General features: G+C 40.8%; 3 protein-coding genes across 4 annotated transcripts in view; all 3 read left to right on the forward strand.

Annotated features, from left to right (window-relative positions):
- cryl1 (crystallin, lambda 1) overlaps window positions 1-2,495 on the forward strand; it is a 60,840-nt gene extending 58,345 nt beyond the window's left edge. The window contains exons 9-10 of one of the 2 annotated variants that reach the window (XR_013493290.1): window positions 777-958; window positions 1,002-1,139. Coding sequence is in view for 1 of the 2 variants with exons in the window: in XM_033614141.2 (XP_033470032.2) it covers window positions 777-881 (105 nt within the window). In the remaining variant the exon portion in view is untranslated. Of the gene's footprint in view, window positions 1-776 lie in introns of both variants that reach the window. The other variant, XM_033614141.2, reaches the window with a different exon arrangement.
- Window positions 2,496-7,139: 4,644 nt separating this feature from the next.
- gjb8 (gap junction protein beta 8) lies at window positions 7,140-10,920 on the forward strand. Its single transcript, XM_033613272.2, has 2 exons — window positions 7,140-7,277; window positions 9,496-10,920. Exon 2 carries the CDS (start codon window positions 9,529-9,531, stop codon window positions 10,324-10,326), a length of 798 nt encoding a protein of 265 aa, XP_033469163.1. The 5' UTR covers window positions 7,140-7,277; window positions 9,496-9,528; the 3' UTR covers window positions 10,327-10,920.
- A 2,876-nt stretch (window positions 10,921-13,796) lies between these two features.
- Window positions 13,797-18,216, forward strand: gja3 (gap junction protein, alpha 3). The gene is made up of 3 exons (XM_033614483.2): window positions 13,797-14,158; window positions 15,178-15,239; window positions 16,666-18,216. Exon 3 carries the CDS (start codon window positions 16,701-16,703, stop codon window positions 18,123-18,125), a length of 1,425 nt encoding a protein of 474 aa, XP_033470374.1. The 5' UTR covers window positions 13,797-14,158; window positions 15,178-15,239; window positions 16,666-16,700; the 3' UTR covers window positions 18,126-18,216.
- The last annotated feature ends 325 nt before the right edge of the window (window positions 18,217-18,541 follow it).

An 18,541-nucleotide genomic window follows, 5' to 3' on the forward strand; every position in this document is an offset into this window, starting at 1 on the left:
ACACTGCTGCAACATAATGTACTGTGCATCCACATGCACTCCTGCTTTAGCTCAAGCCTTAATGCCAAAGCTGTAAGAACTCAACTGCTAACTAAAAAGACAGTCAGGCCAGATAACAGCAAAAAACTTGTTTTTGAATATTGAGTCTAATGGTCATGCCATACAAGTTTCACTTATTTTTTAATTCTACCTAGGTTTGAGGAAATGTCATTCCTTTTCTCCCAGTTTGGAAACAGTTTCTTTACTCTACTCTTGAGACAGACATGCCACATTTATGACACATGGGGTTACCAGCCTCTTCTTTTTATCTGCCAACAATGAGCTTCACCAAGAGGGCAAAACATACCAAGGTTCACACTATATGCCTTTTCCATACTGTGAAGGCATCCCAACCAACCAGTCAGAGTCCGATGACAAGCTTTACACAAGCATGGCCAACTGTGTTTGCTAGAACACATGACCAATACAGAGACATTGTGGGAATCAGACCTTACATCCATGCACTTCCTGTGTTCGAGCTAGCACACATTATCCAGTGTGTAAATCAGATGTGTTCACAGCAGCGAAGTGGAGGTTAGCTAAGAAACTAATAGTACCCAAAAACAACATGTGCTGAAAGAATATGTTTCCAGTTAAACCCAACTATTGCATATTTTTGGAAATACAATCATCTATACTCTCATCCATTGTTTTTGGAGTTCCTGAGGACTGTCACATCATGTGAAAGGCATCTATTCTTTGCTTTTTTCTCACGTTTCCTTCCCTGCTGTCTGCAGGAGATGTGTGAGCTGATTCCCAGCAACCCGCAGCATCTGTCTGCCAGGATGGAGAGGAGGGACCAGCTCCTCATGGGTCTGGCCAAGCTGAAGAAGGAGCACTAAGATCAGCATGCAGGGCCCAAAGTCAAGAAAACGTCTGATTATGATTGAAAAAATAATCTATGAAATTTGGTAGATGGACAGGAATTAAGTAGACAGACATGTCATTTGATAAGAATTTAAAGCAGCTGTATACATTGAGAGCATATCTATGAGTCAGAGTCCAGGCTGGAGTTGTCTGCACGCGGTTGTCAACATGGAGGTGGCGAACAGCACTAACAACTGCAACAGTGCTGACAGAGCTAATGGTGTTAACCGGGGGGAACCAGAGGGTGGGCGCTATGTTTCCGCAACAACAAAGGTCGGCCTCAATGGATCAGGAAGGTATTATCAACAGTACAGCGGTGGCGAGTGGTGGTTAGCTAGCCAGAGGGATTCACACTCAGGGACTCACATGCCTTAACATGTAGGTGCCACTGGACCATCTGCCACAGGGTCGGCAACCTTTTTAAAAAGACCACCAAACGTGGTATATGATTCACATCCATACTCTCATCAAGTGCGATGTTAAAGCTGCAGACTTTCCCTGCGTGTGTGTCCCCTCTCATGAGTTTATTCTTTTCCTTGCCAGCAGTTTGTGGAGTTTGAGTTATGGAGTAGAAAAGTCTTGTTGTTTTATTGGGAGCCAGAATAGAAGGAGTCATGACTCAAAACTTAAATTTTATTGCACACCAGCAGGCACTGCCCATCAACAAAAACAAAGACAGCTATAGGTAAATGCAATGAGACTAAAGGCCCAAACGGTACATTCCCACACCACTCACATCATCTTCCTTCACTGTCTTAAACAAGCCAAAATAACTCACTAGCTAGCGCTGGCTAATGTCTGTTGAGAATTGTTTTGCCTCCAGCTAAGCCCCGCTCACCAAAAAAATGCCGTACTGTTTACTAACAGTAAAAGGGTCTATAGCTCAGTTGATCCGATCTGATCAGATTAGATCAATGGATGAGAGGAACGGCTGCTGCGTTGAGTGAAAGGAAACTTTCAGACCCAGCACAATGAACGGCTAAGTTACACCTTCACTGCCCCCAGCGTCCTGCTGCTCCGTCTGTCCCCAAAGTACATGTACAATGATAATGGAAAAATAGGTGATATAAATCCCAACGTGTGGGAAAACCTCCAGCTGAACATTTCAACAAACTCTCCAGCAAACTTATTGCTAGTGTGCTATTCGTTAAGCCACAGCGTGCCAGCGGTGGCACACGTGCCCCAGGTTGCTGACCCCTGTAGAGTCCACCACAACCACGGACAGAGAAGCTCAGATCACACACAGAAGGAGCGTGACTCAACCATTTGGTCAGGACGCCATTACTCACATAACAAACTGTTATCTACTGCTGTATTAATGCTCTGAATGTCTCCTACAGAACCTTTAAATATTAAGAATGATTAAACAAATGAAAATGAAAATTTGTGCTCTCAAGGTGCCTCTTTATGGAGATTATATTTTATCTTTTTGTCTACAACTTGATCTTAAGACTAATATTTTTGAAATAAAGGGACTGGATTAAAGGAAATTATCTCATCAGGTGTTACACAACACATACTGGTTTCCTGTGTGAATTAATTAAGTGAAAAAATGTATTATGTTTGAATAATAAAACTATGGAATCTTATGTCTATGTAATTTTTTTCTGTTCATCCAATACAACGTGTTTAAACCTATTCATGATGGAAAATAAAACTGTCATATCAAATATTAAATAAGTTAGGTTGAATGATGCAGTGGTGTCTGTTCCCTCCAGCAAAACAAATGGATGATGTGTGGAGCATTAACTGGTTACTGATAAGGTCCTGAATCACGGGAAACAAAGAATGGAAACATGTCACGAGTGCTACATACAGTCGCTGTGACTTTCCTGCTCTGGTCATGTTACAGATTTCATTTCACAGTGACTGCGTGGCTTACATTTATGACATTTATCTTATATATATATGAGTTTACATATATATGAGTTTACATACTAAATATAATGTCAGGAAAAAGTAATATATGAAAATAGAAGATGTTATAAAGAGGGTTTCATATGTGCATGTAGTCAAAGACCCAACACTATCTATTATGAGCATGCACATTAGCAACAGCGGCAGGGAAAAACCTCCTTTTAAAGGGAAACACCATATAAAGTAATATTCAAATATGTTATTTCAATGGCCGAGGAAAGTTCAGTCACTATGTGTGAATATAAGCTTCGCTCTCTCAGAGCCAGAAACCAGAGAAGTAAGCCTCAAACTTGTGTTGTCATCAAGTATAAAGTCTGGAGCTGCTCCATAGACAATGAATGGGAGCCTGATGGGAACTAGAAGAAAAATGTTGCCACCCTATTTCTCTACAAGACATGAATACATTGCATTTGTATGTTTCATAGGTATCATATCAATGTTTCTCAAGTGATATAGTGTATAAGGTAACTTTGTCATCAGGAGGTGGAGGGACGAGGGGGGATAGTGGATGGTTTTGTACGTAGGTCAGACACCTGCCAAGCTGCAGACGACTGTTCGAGACCAACAAACAACAAAACCAGTTGTGATTTGACAGCCCACACAAGGGTGTTTTTTAGATACCTGTCACTGTTTTTACACCAGGGATAGTGGGACAGGGAGATACTGCTTTTTGTTGCACTGGGGATTGTGCCACCAAAACTGGGTATTTTAGGCCAAACATGATCTTTTCCTAGCTATAAACCTAACAACATGTTAACCACAGCATTGTTAAAACAAAGTTTCAGCGTATCAGCTGCAGTGGCAGCTCCAAAACTTTGGAACGAGCTGCCTCTGCATGTTAGGCAAGCCCCCACGCTGCAGGTGTTTAAATCACGCCTCAAGACACATTTTTATTCTTTGGCTTTTTCAAGCACAGCCTGAGTGATTGGTGTTCTTCATGTGACGCTGTGTACGTTTCTTATTTATGAGTTGTGATTGTGCGTTGTTACCTGTTTTTTCTTTTACTTGTAAAGCACTTTGGTCTCAGCTCTGTTGTTTTAAATGTGCTATATAAATAAATTGGTATGGTATGGTATAGTAATGTGCAAATGTAACGTATCCCCGGAGCCAGTCTGCGACGCTAAGCATCAGACCCACCCCTGCATGCCGTCTGCCACACAAGCACCTGATTCTGATTCCTTTCCCTGCAGGTGGTGGGCCCACAGGGCGACGGCTCAATGTTGATTATTCTAGCTGAGCCCGACTAAGCCTGATGGGCCAAGGCCTGGCCACCAGACGCTCAGAGTAGAGCCATTGCTCCTTTGTGTCTAAAGGGGTCAGTAGAGATGATTTGGGCGTTTCTTAAGGATGCCTACTGGGCACTTCCAGTTTGAGGTGTTCCAGGCACATCCTGTTGGTAAGAGGAAACACCTGACGAGAGGCATAGGACGCTTCAGGACAGGAATGCAAAAATGGGGTCTCATGGACAGTGCCCACTGCGAATGCAGGGATCCACTACAAACTGTGGAACATATGATAACCAGCTGCCTGGGATAGTGCTCTTCATGGCAATGGTGATTGTGCCATGAAAAGCAGCTGCGTTTTACCAAGACATCATCTCTTGCTAACCACACGTTAACCACAACATTGTTGAAATGCAAAGTTTCAATCCACTACATGATAATGTGCAAATGTAACGCATCCGTGGTTTACAAAAATGTACAATGGCAATATTTTTTCTGGCAATTGGTTAGATTTTGGAGACGCACAAAATGTTTGCTTTCTTGCTTTTTTTCTTTTTTTTGCTTTCTCTTTTTTCTTACCCAAATGAATTTATTTCTGTTGTAGTGTTCTCAATTCTGAAACAGAAAATATACCCATATACACAGAGCACTTCGCTGGGTGCTCTGTGTCATCTAGAACATCTTCCCCAATTCATTGTCAGTGTCATAGTTACAGACTTTTAGACTCTATTACATTGTACATCTCAAAGTTTAGAATTTTTGCACTGTAGCTTTTGGATTTGGGAGAGAATAGTTAATGTTTACTCTTATATAAATTTTGAAAATGAGCCTATAGTTCTCCTTTAAGAGGCAGAAATCTCAAGCAGAACCAGACTCTTCTCCCCAAAGGCAGAAATTATGAGCTTGGCTGAATTAACGTGAGACTGAATTTCAGTTAAATACAGGAGCGGAGGGAGATAATGTAATGGAGCTAAGTACTCTATTATAGTAAATGCAAACGAGCCACACAAGCTGGTTAAACAAGTTGATCTAACCTTGGATCAGTAGTCAGATTTGACCATCCAATCATCCATCCATCAAAAATTAAACTAGTCTTCATTTATAGCTGTGGCTCATTTAGATTTTGACCAGAGTTTGATAATTTGCCCCTCACCTAAATTAAAAAACATAGCTCTTATGTTCCACCAATGATGTTTGAAGGTTATATGTGTAAGATTTAGGGTGATTTAGTGGCGTCTAGCGGTGAGGATTGCAATTAGCTGACACTGCTCTTCTTCTCTGGTAACATAATGTGTGCTCACCTTTTTTCTGATCAGATGATCTTACTGGGAGGCGAATTATTCACAGAGGTCTCCTCCTCTCCTAAACTAAACAGACGAGGTGTTCTAAACTGGTCAAACCACTAAATAAATAAGTTTCACGTGACAAATCAGTGTTCACAGACAAGTGGCTCGCCTAGTCGCCATAGTTGGGGGAAAAGTGGGACTGATAAACCCAGGGCCTCAATTGGAGGGGAGCCCCCAAAAAGCTTGGAATAAAAAGTTGTTTTTTTGTTTGTAATTTTTTAAAATAATTTGTGCTATAACAAAATTCAAATTGGCTGAATAAATAGTTTGAAAGACTTAACTCAAATAAATTAATAAATAGATAGTGGAAGCTCTTTGAGGCCCCACTCACACCTTTAAGGTGCAAAATAGTTTAGTCTGCTCCTGCATGAGGATTCTTACACGCAGCTGAGCAAGTGACTGCTTATGCTGCCGGAGCACTAGTTTACACCATGTCTCTCCCAAGAACGGAAAATTAGTGTTCCAAAAAAATAAAAGAAAGACTGAAAGGAAAGGGAAAGAAAGCAAACTAACTTTTTTTGTCATTTAAGTTTTTATTTGAATTTTGGTTTCAACAAACATAAACAAAACAATCATGTAAAATAAAATACAATTAAACAAAACTATACATCTCAGCACATAAATATAACAAGACAGCACATCATCCATCCTACATTATCATACAAAATATTAAATCCTATAAATCCTCAGCCATGAAGGGTGTTGAATAAAATATACATTTGTCTTTCTCCCCTCACCTGTTATAGGTCCTTATTCCCATCTTTTATGTGATTAAGCAAACTAACTTTGTTAAAAAACAAGAAAATCAAAAAGAGTGTAACGGAGACAAGGATAATGAGAGAAAGGGCGGGGGGCTCACAGAGACTACGAATTTGGTGCTACACTGTTGGCGTGCTCACCTGTTTTCTTTGATAATTTAAGATCTAGACATTCGGGAGGTTTTTACATGGAGACATATTATCAGCAAAGGTTTCTTCCTCTTCAAAGCAAACAGACCAAGTGATTAAAACCGGCAAAAACACTGCATAAAGCAGTTTAACATTAAAAATCTGTGTGTTTTTACGCCAACTCTCAAACCCCCCAGCCCCCATTTTTGTAGTGTAGTATTTAATTTTATTAGTTACATTTTTATTTCCATTGTCACGTGCCAATTTATTTTATTGTCTGTTAATTTATTTTTGAAACGTTTGTAATGTAACAGTAGTGCTGTCAATTTGTGACTGTGTGCTTTGTATATTTTGAAAAAATAAAATAAAATATACAAACAAACAAAAAAATAAGTGTTTTTCCGACAATGCTCATTGCAGATTGGCCTCTAACTATGGTGGCCGTGGCAAAACCTAAAAATCCAAATGGTGCCATCTAGAGCCAGTGCTAGGCTTGTCTGTTCTGGGCTGCTGTAGAAACATGGTGGTCTCCACAGAGGAGGACCTGCTCCCTATGTAGATATAAACGGCTCATTCTAAAGTTACAAAAACACAATAATTCTTATTTTCATACATGCTTCTTGAATTATATTCTTTTTCTGCCAATATATCCCCCTAAATCCTGCACACTGGACCTTTAAAATGAGATGCCTCCTTTATCTTAAGAGTATTCACACAATTCAAACTTCTATTTGCTGAGTTTGGAACGCTAAAAGTTTAAGCCAGGCTCTGTCATTGGGTGTCTGGCAGGTCTGGCCCCACCCTGAGGCCGGCTCCCTCCCCTGTCTGCAGGAGGGGGATGAAACCTTAAAAGACAGCAGGTGTGTCTCACTGTCAGCTGGGAGACGAGCAAGAAGCTTCTTTGCTTCTTTTCTTCACACCTCACTAAATACTGGATTAACTGTTTTTCCCTTCATGGAAAATTGACATTTTTTTTAAAGTAACCTCTTCAGAAACAGGTGAGTTATTTGTGTTATAATGTTTAGATTTGTGAGCTCGTTGCACTTTGACCTAATTTCTTAAAATAGTTATGCAGATGACGACAATAATAACAGGCAGTTTCTGGCCCTACCTGATAATTACATGTCGCACTTTCGTGTCGCAAGAGTGCAAATACTAAGCGTGATTTATGTGTCGGACACTGAAGGAAAAATCCAATTAACTGAATCACAGCGAAAAAGCAGAAACTCCCTTTTAATACTTAAATGTTCGTTTCTTTTAAGAAAGTAATTATTTTCTTTAAAGACCAAATTAACTGTTATTATTCTATAGCCTAAATACGTCAAGAATGAAGATGAAAGATTATAAAGTATTTCCAGGTAGGCAAAAAGATGGGTTTAATCAGGACCAAAGACGCTTGCTTTCTGAATTTGCGATGTAATCCTGCCCCATTTAATCCTCACCGTCATTTTTATTTCTGCACGTTAAACAAAAAATCACAGCCATGAAGGCCGAACATAGTGACAGCAAATGAATGCGCTCTAGAAAGTAAATCCCGAATTAATACATTTTCAAAGGGATTATCATCAAAATGAGCTTGTAATACTTTTATTATGATCAGGTAGTAATAGAAGAGGTACTATAGAGTAAAATATGTTGAGATCTCTAAAACATAGACAACATAGGTGCTCTATAGTAACAAATAATAACTTTTCAATGTTGCCTGTATCATTTATATGGTTTATAAAAGTAACCAGTATCCAAAAGTCAAACATTAGACACAAGGGACAGGTTTATAAAGTCTGTGTCTGTTTTTCATTCCTGTCCTGAAAGTGATTTTAAGTCCCACTTATGGCCCATGTCACAAAGCAAGGGTGAAGGTTTAGTTTCAACATTAGGGGGGGGTTTTGGAGGGACATCCTCCAATAGAAAATTTTGAGAATCAAACACTTAATTTCCTGCATACTGGTTAATTTTTCTGCACCAATTTGTGCCTTTTCTGCATCAAAGTATGCTGTAAAAACTTTGTAAAAAATGTCTACTTTCATGTTTCTATGTTTCTAAATATTAAGGGGGACATGTCACCTGTGTCCACCAATCACTGCCAAATGCCAATCTACTACTAAAAGGAGCTGTAGGCAGTGGTGCTCCCAAGAGGGGACCAAAGGGGGGCATGGCCAACCTGATACAATTGCTGGACCTCCACTGCCCCTGTCAAAAATAATTGGAGGCTGACATTACTGTTTTGGAAACTAGCAAGAAGGTAGTGGTATCTTTAGAAACTATACAACTTAAGGCATACATGTTCAAACCATGTCGGTGTAGTCTGTTGGCAAGGGGGTGAAATAATGCTCCAAATTTAGGTTAAATTTTTGCGAGGGAACAACCAACGAGGCCATTTTTAAAGGTGTCCCCTGAACTCTCAACTCAAGATATCAGAATGAAAATGGGCTTTATCAGTACCCCAGCCTGTTCTTACTCCCAACTTGTCAAATAAAGCCGATCTCTGATGTCGGCATCAGACAGACACAGAGGCACCCTTCAGGGCTGTATGATACAAACCAGGCAGCGTCAGTTTGTAATGCCATCGGTAGCTGCCATTATATGAAGAGCGACAAAGTCCGTCCAGGGAGGATGGGTTAGACAAACTTCAGTCTTTCACCTGGGTCCCACTGTTCTTTCCATGTCAGTTTTAAGCCAAACTATGATTTAGTTTTCAAAACCTAATCACGTGCTTTTGTTGCCTAAACCTAAAGATAAAGGATTTTTAAGGAAAAGCATAACCAGCATTTTTGAAGAACAACAAATCGAGTAGCATGTAACATAACATGAAAACTGGATTGTTGTGGAACTCAAAAAGTTAACTGTACCGATAATAGCCTATACACATCAGATAATTAGTACTAATAACAATAGACTAAGAAACGAAATTATATCAGAATGATGTTCTTTAAATCTCCATACTGGCATAGTTTTCAACTAACTTATATAGCCTACTGCAGCAGCAAAATCAAATTTCTAAAATTCAGTTCTGGCTTTTGGTTTTGGATTGTCACCCCAAAATTTTCAGTCGTCCCATCTGGCCACCCCTATGAAATATTTCTGAGTGTGTAGGCTGACATCAGGTACATCTCTGCAGACAGAAGTTCTGTGAGAAAGGTAGATGCTCCTCATCAACACACTGAACGTTGGGTTTTCTAGGCTGTTAAACTTCTGTTGTATGTCTGCCTTCTACAGGTTGTCTGAGCTTCCACACTCCTCCTCGCCACAATGAGTTGGGGAGCGCTCTATGCCCAGCTGGGCGGTGTCAACAAACACTCCACCAGTCTAGGAAAGATCTGGCTCTCTGTCCTTTTCATCTTCCGCATCACTATCCTGGTTCTGGCTGCTGAGAGCGTCTGGGGAGACGAGCAGTCAGACTTCACATGCAACACGCAGCAGCCTGGCTGCAAAAACGTCTGCTATGACCACTTCTTTCCTGTGTCGCATATCCGCTTGTGGTGCCTGCAGCTGATATTTGTGTCCACCCCGGCTCTGCTGGTGGCCATGCATGTGGCCTACAGGAAACGTGGGGATAAGAGGACCATGCTGGCCTCCAACGGCACTGAGAAGATGACAGATAATGACCTGGAAACACTGAAGAAGAGGCGTCTGCCAATCACAGGCCCACTGTGGTGGACCTACACCTGCAGCTTGTTCTTCCGCCTCATCTTTGAGGGCGGCTTCATGTACGCGCTGTACATGGTCTACGACGGCTTCCAGATGCCCCGGCTGGTAAAGTGCGAGCAGTGGCCCTGCCCCAACAAGGTGGACTGCTTCATCTCCAGGCCAACAGAGAAGACCATCTTCACCATCTTCATGGTGTCCTCGTCAGCGATCTGTATGGTCCTTAACGTTGCAGAGCTGTGTTATCTCATCGTCAAGGCGCTCATGAGGTGCTCCAACAAGAGGAAACACCTGTACACCCACACAGACAGCATGACACGGGACAGTGCCCATCTGGAGAACAAGAGGAACGAGATGCTGTTGTCTCCTACACCTGATTCGACCAGGGACAAGATGTGTTGAAGGAAAGTTATGGAGGGGTACCAGAGAGGAAGAAAAGCAGAAACTGTAAATCCAGCCACCTATAATGGTAACCTTACTTTCCTCACTGTGGGTGTACGGTGGAGGTTTTGATGTAGTGTTCACAGTTTAATGTTGCTTGAGTGTTTTGAAGAGAAGAATCAGTCTACACTGACACCTAGTGGTGGTTGGTGGTTGGTTTCACCCCCCCCCCCCCCCCCCCCCCACCCCCCCCACCCCCCACAATGAGCACAAACACTTTCCTCAAAGCCTGAATGATTTATCTGGTGTTGAAGAGAAAGGAGAACAAATGAAGTCATGAAAACTGAAGCCGAAAAATGAGGTGAAGTTTGAAACTAGTTATTCTTTCTATGAGTGATGCTAGAGTTTTTCATTTTTATATGTGTATAATATAATTACTGAGTGTGTTGCACAAGATTACACTGACAAAAACTTTTTATAACATGATGAAATTTTACCCACCACAACAGTTTTCTCTTTGCTGTTCAATCAAATGACAGTGGTTTTTTTTGTCTTTTACTTGAACTAAAAGTGTATGAAGGGTTTCATTATGTGAGTTAAATAACCTAAACAAACTGTGTGTGCAAAATATGTATGTTTTGGCTGTATAAGATGTTTTTTAAGAGCAAGAAATGTCTCTAACAAATCATATTGCATCACTGATCTGGATCTAAGTCTAAAAAAATAGAGGTAAAAGTTAATGTCACATGAGACAAAAATATTAATTCAGAAACACTGAGGTGTGTTAAAACATGCAAAGTGTTATTTTAAATTACAACATGCTTGAGGTTTCTGAGGATATCTAATTTGTCAGACTCACAGTGATCTTTAGGTATGAATCAATGATTATTTGACTCCAGCTTTTTGCATTTGTAACACTTGTGTTCGCCCCCTGAAGCAGGATTATGAAATTTAAACAAGTATTATGTCATTGCTTCTGAAGGTTATTAATTGTCATCATTGGTCTTGAAGTTGAGTCTAACTGTTAATCTTTGCTTTATGAAACACCGTCCAGCCTGGACCTGATCCTCCTGTGTTATTTGGACTTGTGTTGTCGCCACAGTGTGTACTGACCCCAGCTGGCTGTATCAGCTTTCAGCAAGTGCCTTATTTTAGCCACCACACTAATCGCTGCTCGCCCTCTTAACATGAGGAACTATGGGCCGATCTCAAAGAGAAAATGTCTTTGTGTTCCCTCCAATCCAGGAATAGCTGAGTCGGATTAGTCGCATCTGTGTTGTTAAAATAAATCGCTTTATGTGAACGGACAATAGTGATAAGAAAAGATTGGAAAGGGGCTATGAGAGACACATCGGACCAGAAATTCTAAAAAGAAGATCTGGATGAGTCATTTATTGACATTACATAGCTGATGCTGCTCTGTGTAGTTAGAGCATGAAGTGTAATGTTGACATTTTGAAGTGGGCGAGAAATATTTTGACCAAAGATCCAAAAGTCATGCATCATCCCAGATGATGCAGATGCAAGAATAATATTTGTGATTTTTAATTTTGTATGTTTGACCTCTTCCTTTCTGTAACAGCCATTTTGATGCAAACTTTGTGATAGCAGTCATTTTTAAAGGGACACACTTGATCATTCCAGTCCCAAGATGTTGTTTTTGTAACTTTTTGGATAACTCTACATTTAGTAGTCTGCCTTTAACAGCACACAACATACTAATGAACAGACAGCTTTCTGAACAAGCAAATGAAGATATTAAAAGTTGGTGATTGTGTTTTGTACCTGAGATGTTTTTATCACACTTGCACTTTGATCCTTGAATAAATTTTTTTCATAAATTAGTGAAAACAAAACTGTGTGGCTCATTTTTATTTTATTCTTTTGAACAGTATGGGTGAGACAGAGCTGGTTATCATGAACCAACCAACAAATTTAGAGATTTGGTGGACTTTAAAACTGCACAATTAATGTATAAAGTAAAAAATAAGATGCTTCCAGACTGTGTCCAGAAGATGTTCAAAATTCAGAGTCAGTATGAACTAAGAGGAACATGTACTGTATGTTTACAAAAAAAAAAAAAAAAAAAGCAATACAAAGATGTATAACAGTCAAAATTTTGCGGAATAATTTTGAAAAGGAGCTAAAAATGTGTAAATCATTTTAGATAGATTTTTTAAAAATATTTCAAAATAAGAGGATTAACAAATACCAGAAACCAAGTTATGATGACATGGTGTGTATATGAATATTTGATGGGACTTTGGGGTATATAGAATATACATATACTTTTGATTGTTTCTTTCATTTTCATTGAATAAGGTGAGCTTTTCGGTCAGTATAACTTCTTTTGGTTTGTCACTGCTTCAAAAGTAATGACTTATTATTGTTATTATTAATATTTCTTTTTTCTTGTGTGTATTTGAGTTGTATAAGTTTAAAAATGGCCCAAATAAACCAACTAACACAGGGACACTGGGAGTCGAGAGGTGCCAAAATATTAGTCTGCTCAGAGAATACTGTATTTAGCTCACTATATCTTTTCCCCCCTAGTTTGTCCCCTTTAATCACCAGATACCTGGTTTTCATGAGTAGTCTTAATACTATTTATGGATAGACAGTGTGTTTAGAGCAGGGGTGTGGCCCATGGGCCAGAACCGGCCCACCAAAAGGTCCAAACAGACCCTCTAGATGACCAGACTAAGAGGTGCCAACTTCATGTAAAATTCTGCTACAGAGGCTTTTCCATCCTGACCACAAAACAGTTCTCTGATGTAACAGTGAAGACTTACTGTGATCATGTTTAAAGATATTGAACACTGTGCAAAATATTGTTAATCAGCAGCTTCAGTTCAAAAGAGTCTGTATTAGTAAATGTATGGATAAATGCACATGTAATGACACTGACTGAATGTGGAATAACTGGGACATATTGTTGAAACTGCACTTATTTTTCTTCAGACATCTCCGGCTGTTTGTTTTGTAAAAGGATGGACATCTATGTAATGTACTTTTAATTCTTTACACAGAAAAAGGGGAATATCTTAGCTGATGGTACTTATAGGTTATTGTGTGATGGTTTTATTGGGCTGTATTTGGCCCATGAACTAAAATGTGTTTGACACCCCTGGTTTAGAGAGTCAACAGTAAGTTTATAGTGACCTTATGATCCTTTAATGATGCTTTTTCCTTTGAAAATATAGTAGGCCTAGCCATTACTGTTTTTAAAATTGTAGACTGCATGTTGTTAGAGTTTTAAGGGTTTGGGTGAAACTTTTGGGAAGCAAGTGGTTTTCCTGTGAAATTCAGAGCATGCAGGTTTGAAGCCAATTGTGCGTAAATTTCTGGGGCACATTTCCGGCAACTTTTGCGCATTTTGGACAGGTTTTGGGGAGGTTGGCAGGGGCGTGGTGTGACACCGGACGGGCTGATGACTCTGTGGATTCACTCATGCATGGTCACACAATGTGACAGTCCAGACATGGCTGGAAACGGGAGGCAGCTCCGTTTAACCGAGCCCCATCTCCGACTCCAAGCCGCCTCCAAAAACTAACAACAACAAAAAAGGGAAAAACTTTTTCCTTGTGCAAGTTAACGGGCCCGGGACAAACAGCCAGACAGAGTGGACGAGGTCGTGCATGAATGAGTTTGAGAGGCAGCATTTTGAAAAACAAAAAAAAAAGTTTGAGCTGACAGAGAGGCGACAGGTTGCGGGTTTGGGATCAGGGAGCCAGAGGGAGGGTCACTGCAGCCGCTGGAGGTCTACGCGCTTTTCGACGCACTCAAATGATGGCACCAATGATGGCAGATGGATTTGCTTTTCGTGTTTAAGTATGACATCTCCGGTCTAAAGGTATGACGGATACACACTGCTGAGAATATTTGCCTGTGCTTAAAATGGGAGTAAAGTAACACCAAGTAAATGAAGAGCGGCGCGTTATCAGGTAATTAAGAGTTGCATCAGTTTTTACTAAACAAGAAGAGAAAGACAAAAGCCTGACAAAGCTTAAAGGCAGTCTGGGGACTCTGGCACAGTCTGTATTGTGAGCCTGGTAGGTATGGCTTTGTATTTGAACCTGGCTCTGTCTGTCACATTCATCTCCTGCCGACAGGAATGCCACAAATACCTGTGAAACTAAAACAGAAATTGATTCAAAGTTTGCCAAAAATTACAAGGTCAGATGGTACACGACTTTATGACTCTGAGTTTAATTGCTGCAGTTTCCACAAAATTTACACCACTACCAGTATTTATATTAAGTACTTAAACATTAGAAATTAGAAAATTACAATATGTAAGATTTTGGTAACACTTTATTTGGATAGTCTGCCTACAAATAGTTTATATAGTTCCTTCTTGGACCATTTCAGCATCTTATAAGTTGAGATAAACAGTTTTGCTTTATTCTGTAGATGTTAATTAGGTTATAAAGTAAATGTCACAAATCATGAACATACCTACATATTCTCAGAATAATTTACCTGAATTTAACTTATTCTCTCAATCTATGCAGCATAGTTTGAGTAAAAAGTTTCAGTTCAACTAACTTATTCTAAAAATATGTAGTGAATTGTCACATATACTCAATAAATACACATCTACAGACAAAGTAAACTAATAAGCTGTTAAAATGTGACAAATACTTAATGAACTATCTGTAGGTTGAGTATCTAAATCAAGTGTTTACCAAATTTTAAAACTTCTTTTACACTTTCTAAAATACTTTCTTCGAAGTTTTGTTAATCTGTATAAATTGAATTCTTTATCATAACTTTTAATGTGTTATTTTGTTTTGCTCACTAGTTTTAATCTGCTAACGTCATTCAAAGTCTGAAAGAAAGGAAATTGTTTGACTGTTTTTTCTCTTCCAGGTGTCATACATATTGTGAACCCTAGTCGATGGATTTATTACCTTTAATACAAGAATATTTTAGTAAGTTTCTCCTCTGCTTTGTGTGTTTGTGTTGAATTTGTTGCATGAATAGTTGAATGAACACAGTACTGTCTAAAAGATGTAAAGAATAACATCAGATTTCAGATATCAGACACATTTATCACCCGCCTGTCCCATCAGAGGGCAAAAAAGATAAATGTTCACGTGTTTTACTTAAATTTCATTTATTTTATTTGTCACCCATTTTTAACCAGGTAAATCCCATTGAGATCAATGATCTTTTTTTCAAGGGAGACCTTGCCAAGACAGCACTGACGGAGAAGTTAGTTACATTTGAAAATATTTGTTTGACGAGTCTGTTTAAAAGGCAGCTATAAACTTAGCTTTAAATCTGTGACATTTAATAACAGATGTGGTGCTAAGAAGATGAGTCAATCAACAGGAAGTCAATTGACAAAACTTTGTGTAATCGATTAATCAAGCCATTTATCAAGCAAAAAAGTCCAACATCCTCTGATTTCAGCTTTTCAAATATATGTTCATTTTCTCCATTTAATGCCACTGTTTTTTAAATAATTTTGCAGTTTGGATGATTGTTTAAACAAAGAAAGCTATTTGAATTCATCAATGTGATTTTTTTGACATTTTAAGGAATTAATAATTCAATTAATCAAAGAAAAAAGTGAAAAAATAATGGATAATGATAATAACAAGTCTTTCCAAATTTTAATCTCAACTTTAAGAGTTTTTTTTTTAAAACCTAAAACAGCTTATGTCTTACTGTAAATCAGACACGATTACATTATTATTATTATTATTATTGTCTATTGTAATTACAGTAAAAGTTTCATTTTGGTCGCTGTGGCTTCAGTGTTACAGTTGACAGTGAGAGACAGAGGAAGGGAGGGTGGTGTGTATGTGTCAGTATTTGTTTCTGTGTGTGCATGTGTGTGTGTGTGCCACACCAGAGCCCCATTGCTGCTAAATGCTGTTTTCGAACATTATAATGTTGATCTCAGCACATGCCTGCTGGGCAGTGGAGCGAGCAGGTGAGAGCGAGAGAGACGGGCCTGACATAGAGACAGAGAGAAAGGCAGAGTGAACCAGGGTTCAGTCAAACAGGTGGCCTATACAGTATACCAGCTGCTAAAAAGTGTCTGTGTTTGAGGCGAATGCTGTGTTTCGATTAGTTATCGATATCTGACGCCTACGTGGCAGTTTTCTATAAAGACCTTGTTCTGCTAAGCGTTCTATGAAAAAGAGAAATATGTCAGAGTTTGGTCGACACCTGCACTCTCCTCCATGTCCTTGTGTCGTCTTGTGTGTTCGTATGTGTAGCGTGTTTAACCTCGGGGTAAGGCCTTATGTGACAAACATTCAGACCAACTTCGAGCACAGATTCATCAGCATTTCATTAACTTTCTGTTTCTTCTTTTTGTTTTCCTCCCTTCTTTGTCCTCTCCAGCCTGTACTTTCTCCATAGGCTAGAAATCTTGAAGCATGGGCGACTGGAGCTTTCTGGGGCGGCTGTTGGAGAACGCTCAGGAGCACTCAACGGTCATCGGCAAAGTCTGGCTGACTGTCCTCTTCATCTTCAGGATCCTGGTGCTGGGGGCCGCGGCCGAAGAGGTCTGGGGCGATGAGCAGTCCGACTTCACCTGCAACACTCAACAGCCCGGTTGCGAGAACGTCTGCTATGACGAGGCCTTCCCCATCTCGCACATCCGCTTCTGGGTGCTGCAGATCATCTTCGTGTCCACACCGACTCTCATCTACCTGGGTCACGTGCTACACATCGTCCGCATGGAGGAGAAGCGGAAAGAGAAGGAGGAGGAGATGCGCAAAGCAAACAGGTTCCAAGAGGAGAAAGAACTCCTTTATAGAAATGGTGGAGATGCTGGAGGAGGCGCTGGCGGCGGCAAGAAGGAGAAGCCACCAATCAGGGACGAGCATGGCAAAATCCGTATCAGAGGCGCATTGCTGCGTACCTATGTGTTCAACATTATTTTCAAGACCCTGTTTGAAGTGGGATTCATTTTGGGCCAGTATTTTCTCTATGGCTTCCAGCTGAGGCCCCTGTACAAGTGTGCACGTTGGCCCTGCCCCAACACCGTTGACTGCTTCATTTCGAGGCCCACTGAAAAGACTATTTTTATTATATTTATGCTTGTGGTGGCTTGCGTGTCTCTTTTGCTGAATTTGTTAGAGATCTATCACCTTGGATGGAAGAAAGTTAAACAGGGCATGACAAATGAGTTTGCCCCTGACCACGAGTCGCTGCGCCGCGTCGACATTGCAGAGCCTGAGTGTATGGCCTCAGCCTCCAGAACTGCCCCATCCACCCTCAGCTACCCTCCCAACTACACAGATGTGACGGCAGGCAGCGGGGCATTCCTGCCGCCCATGGTGCCGGCAGCCGTGCCCTCAGCGGCGGGGTTCAAGATGGACGAGCTCCAGCAGGAGGAGTCCCTCCACCAGCCCTCCCCCTCCCACTACTACATCAGCAACAACAACAACCACAGGCTGGCCACGCAGCAGAACTGGGCCAACCTGGCCACCGAGCAGCAGACTCGGGAGATGAAGGCCACCTCCCCCTCCCCATCTTCCTCTTCCTCCAGCACCGCTGACAAGGAGCAGCAGCAGCCGCCCATCGATGCTGTGCTGCTCCCTCCAACCAGCAACACCAGTAACACCAACATCACCAACTCGACTGCCACTGCCGCCTCCAGCAGCAGCAGCCCTGGCACTGCATCCAACGCAGGCAGCTGGAGTGGAGGGAAGAGCGAGCAGGAGGAAGGTCACGTCACCACCACTACTGTGGAGATGCACAAGCCTCCAGTAACGGTCAGCACAGACCCTCGGCGGCTTAGTCGGGCCAGCAAGAGCAGCAGCATCAGGGCCAGGCCGAGCGACCTGGCTGTCTAAATCTCTTCAGCCCTTTCATGTCCCTAAACCCTCCCTGACCAACACCCCGCTTCCCCAAACCCCACCCCCAAACACAGTGATTCTCAGACAAAAAAATCTCACACATGCAGAAAGCAGAAAAAAAACCAAAAAATTAAAAAAACAAAAAAAAAAAACAGAAGAAGGCAAAGTGACAAGAGACAGGAAAGCAGAGTAACAGAAAAGTTTAGGCAAATGTGAAATGACTTGATCAGCAGCAGTCGTTGATTTAGTGCAATCGGTGAGTTGCAGAGTAGTTGAGGCAAGGTTTGTTTTTTTTGGTCTTAATTTATGCACACAAAATGTGATCATGCAGTGCTGAAGCCAGACGGCTCTGCCCACATGGAGCGAAGGACATTGTGCTGTCGTAATTTTGCATCGAAATGGACACATCTCAC

This window comes from Epinephelus lanceolatus, chromosome 14, assembly GCF_041903045.1.
Source record: "Epinephelus lanceolatus isolate andai-2023 chromosome 14, ASM4190304v1, whole genome shotgun sequence".
Taxonomy (NCBI): domain Eukaryota; kingdom Metazoa; phylum Chordata; class Actinopteri; order Perciformes; family Serranidae; genus Epinephelus; species Epinephelus lanceolatus.

What these genes read in the sequence shown, in the direction of transcription:
- gjb8 (XM_033613272.2), top strand. Translation starts at nt 9,529, where the DNA reads ATGAGTTGGGGAGCGCTCTATGCCCAGCTGGGCGGTGTCAACAAACAC.
- gja3 (XM_033614483.2), top strand. Translation starts at nt 16,701, where the DNA reads ATGGGCGACTGGAGCTTTCTGGGGCGGCTGTTGGAGAACGCTCAGGAG.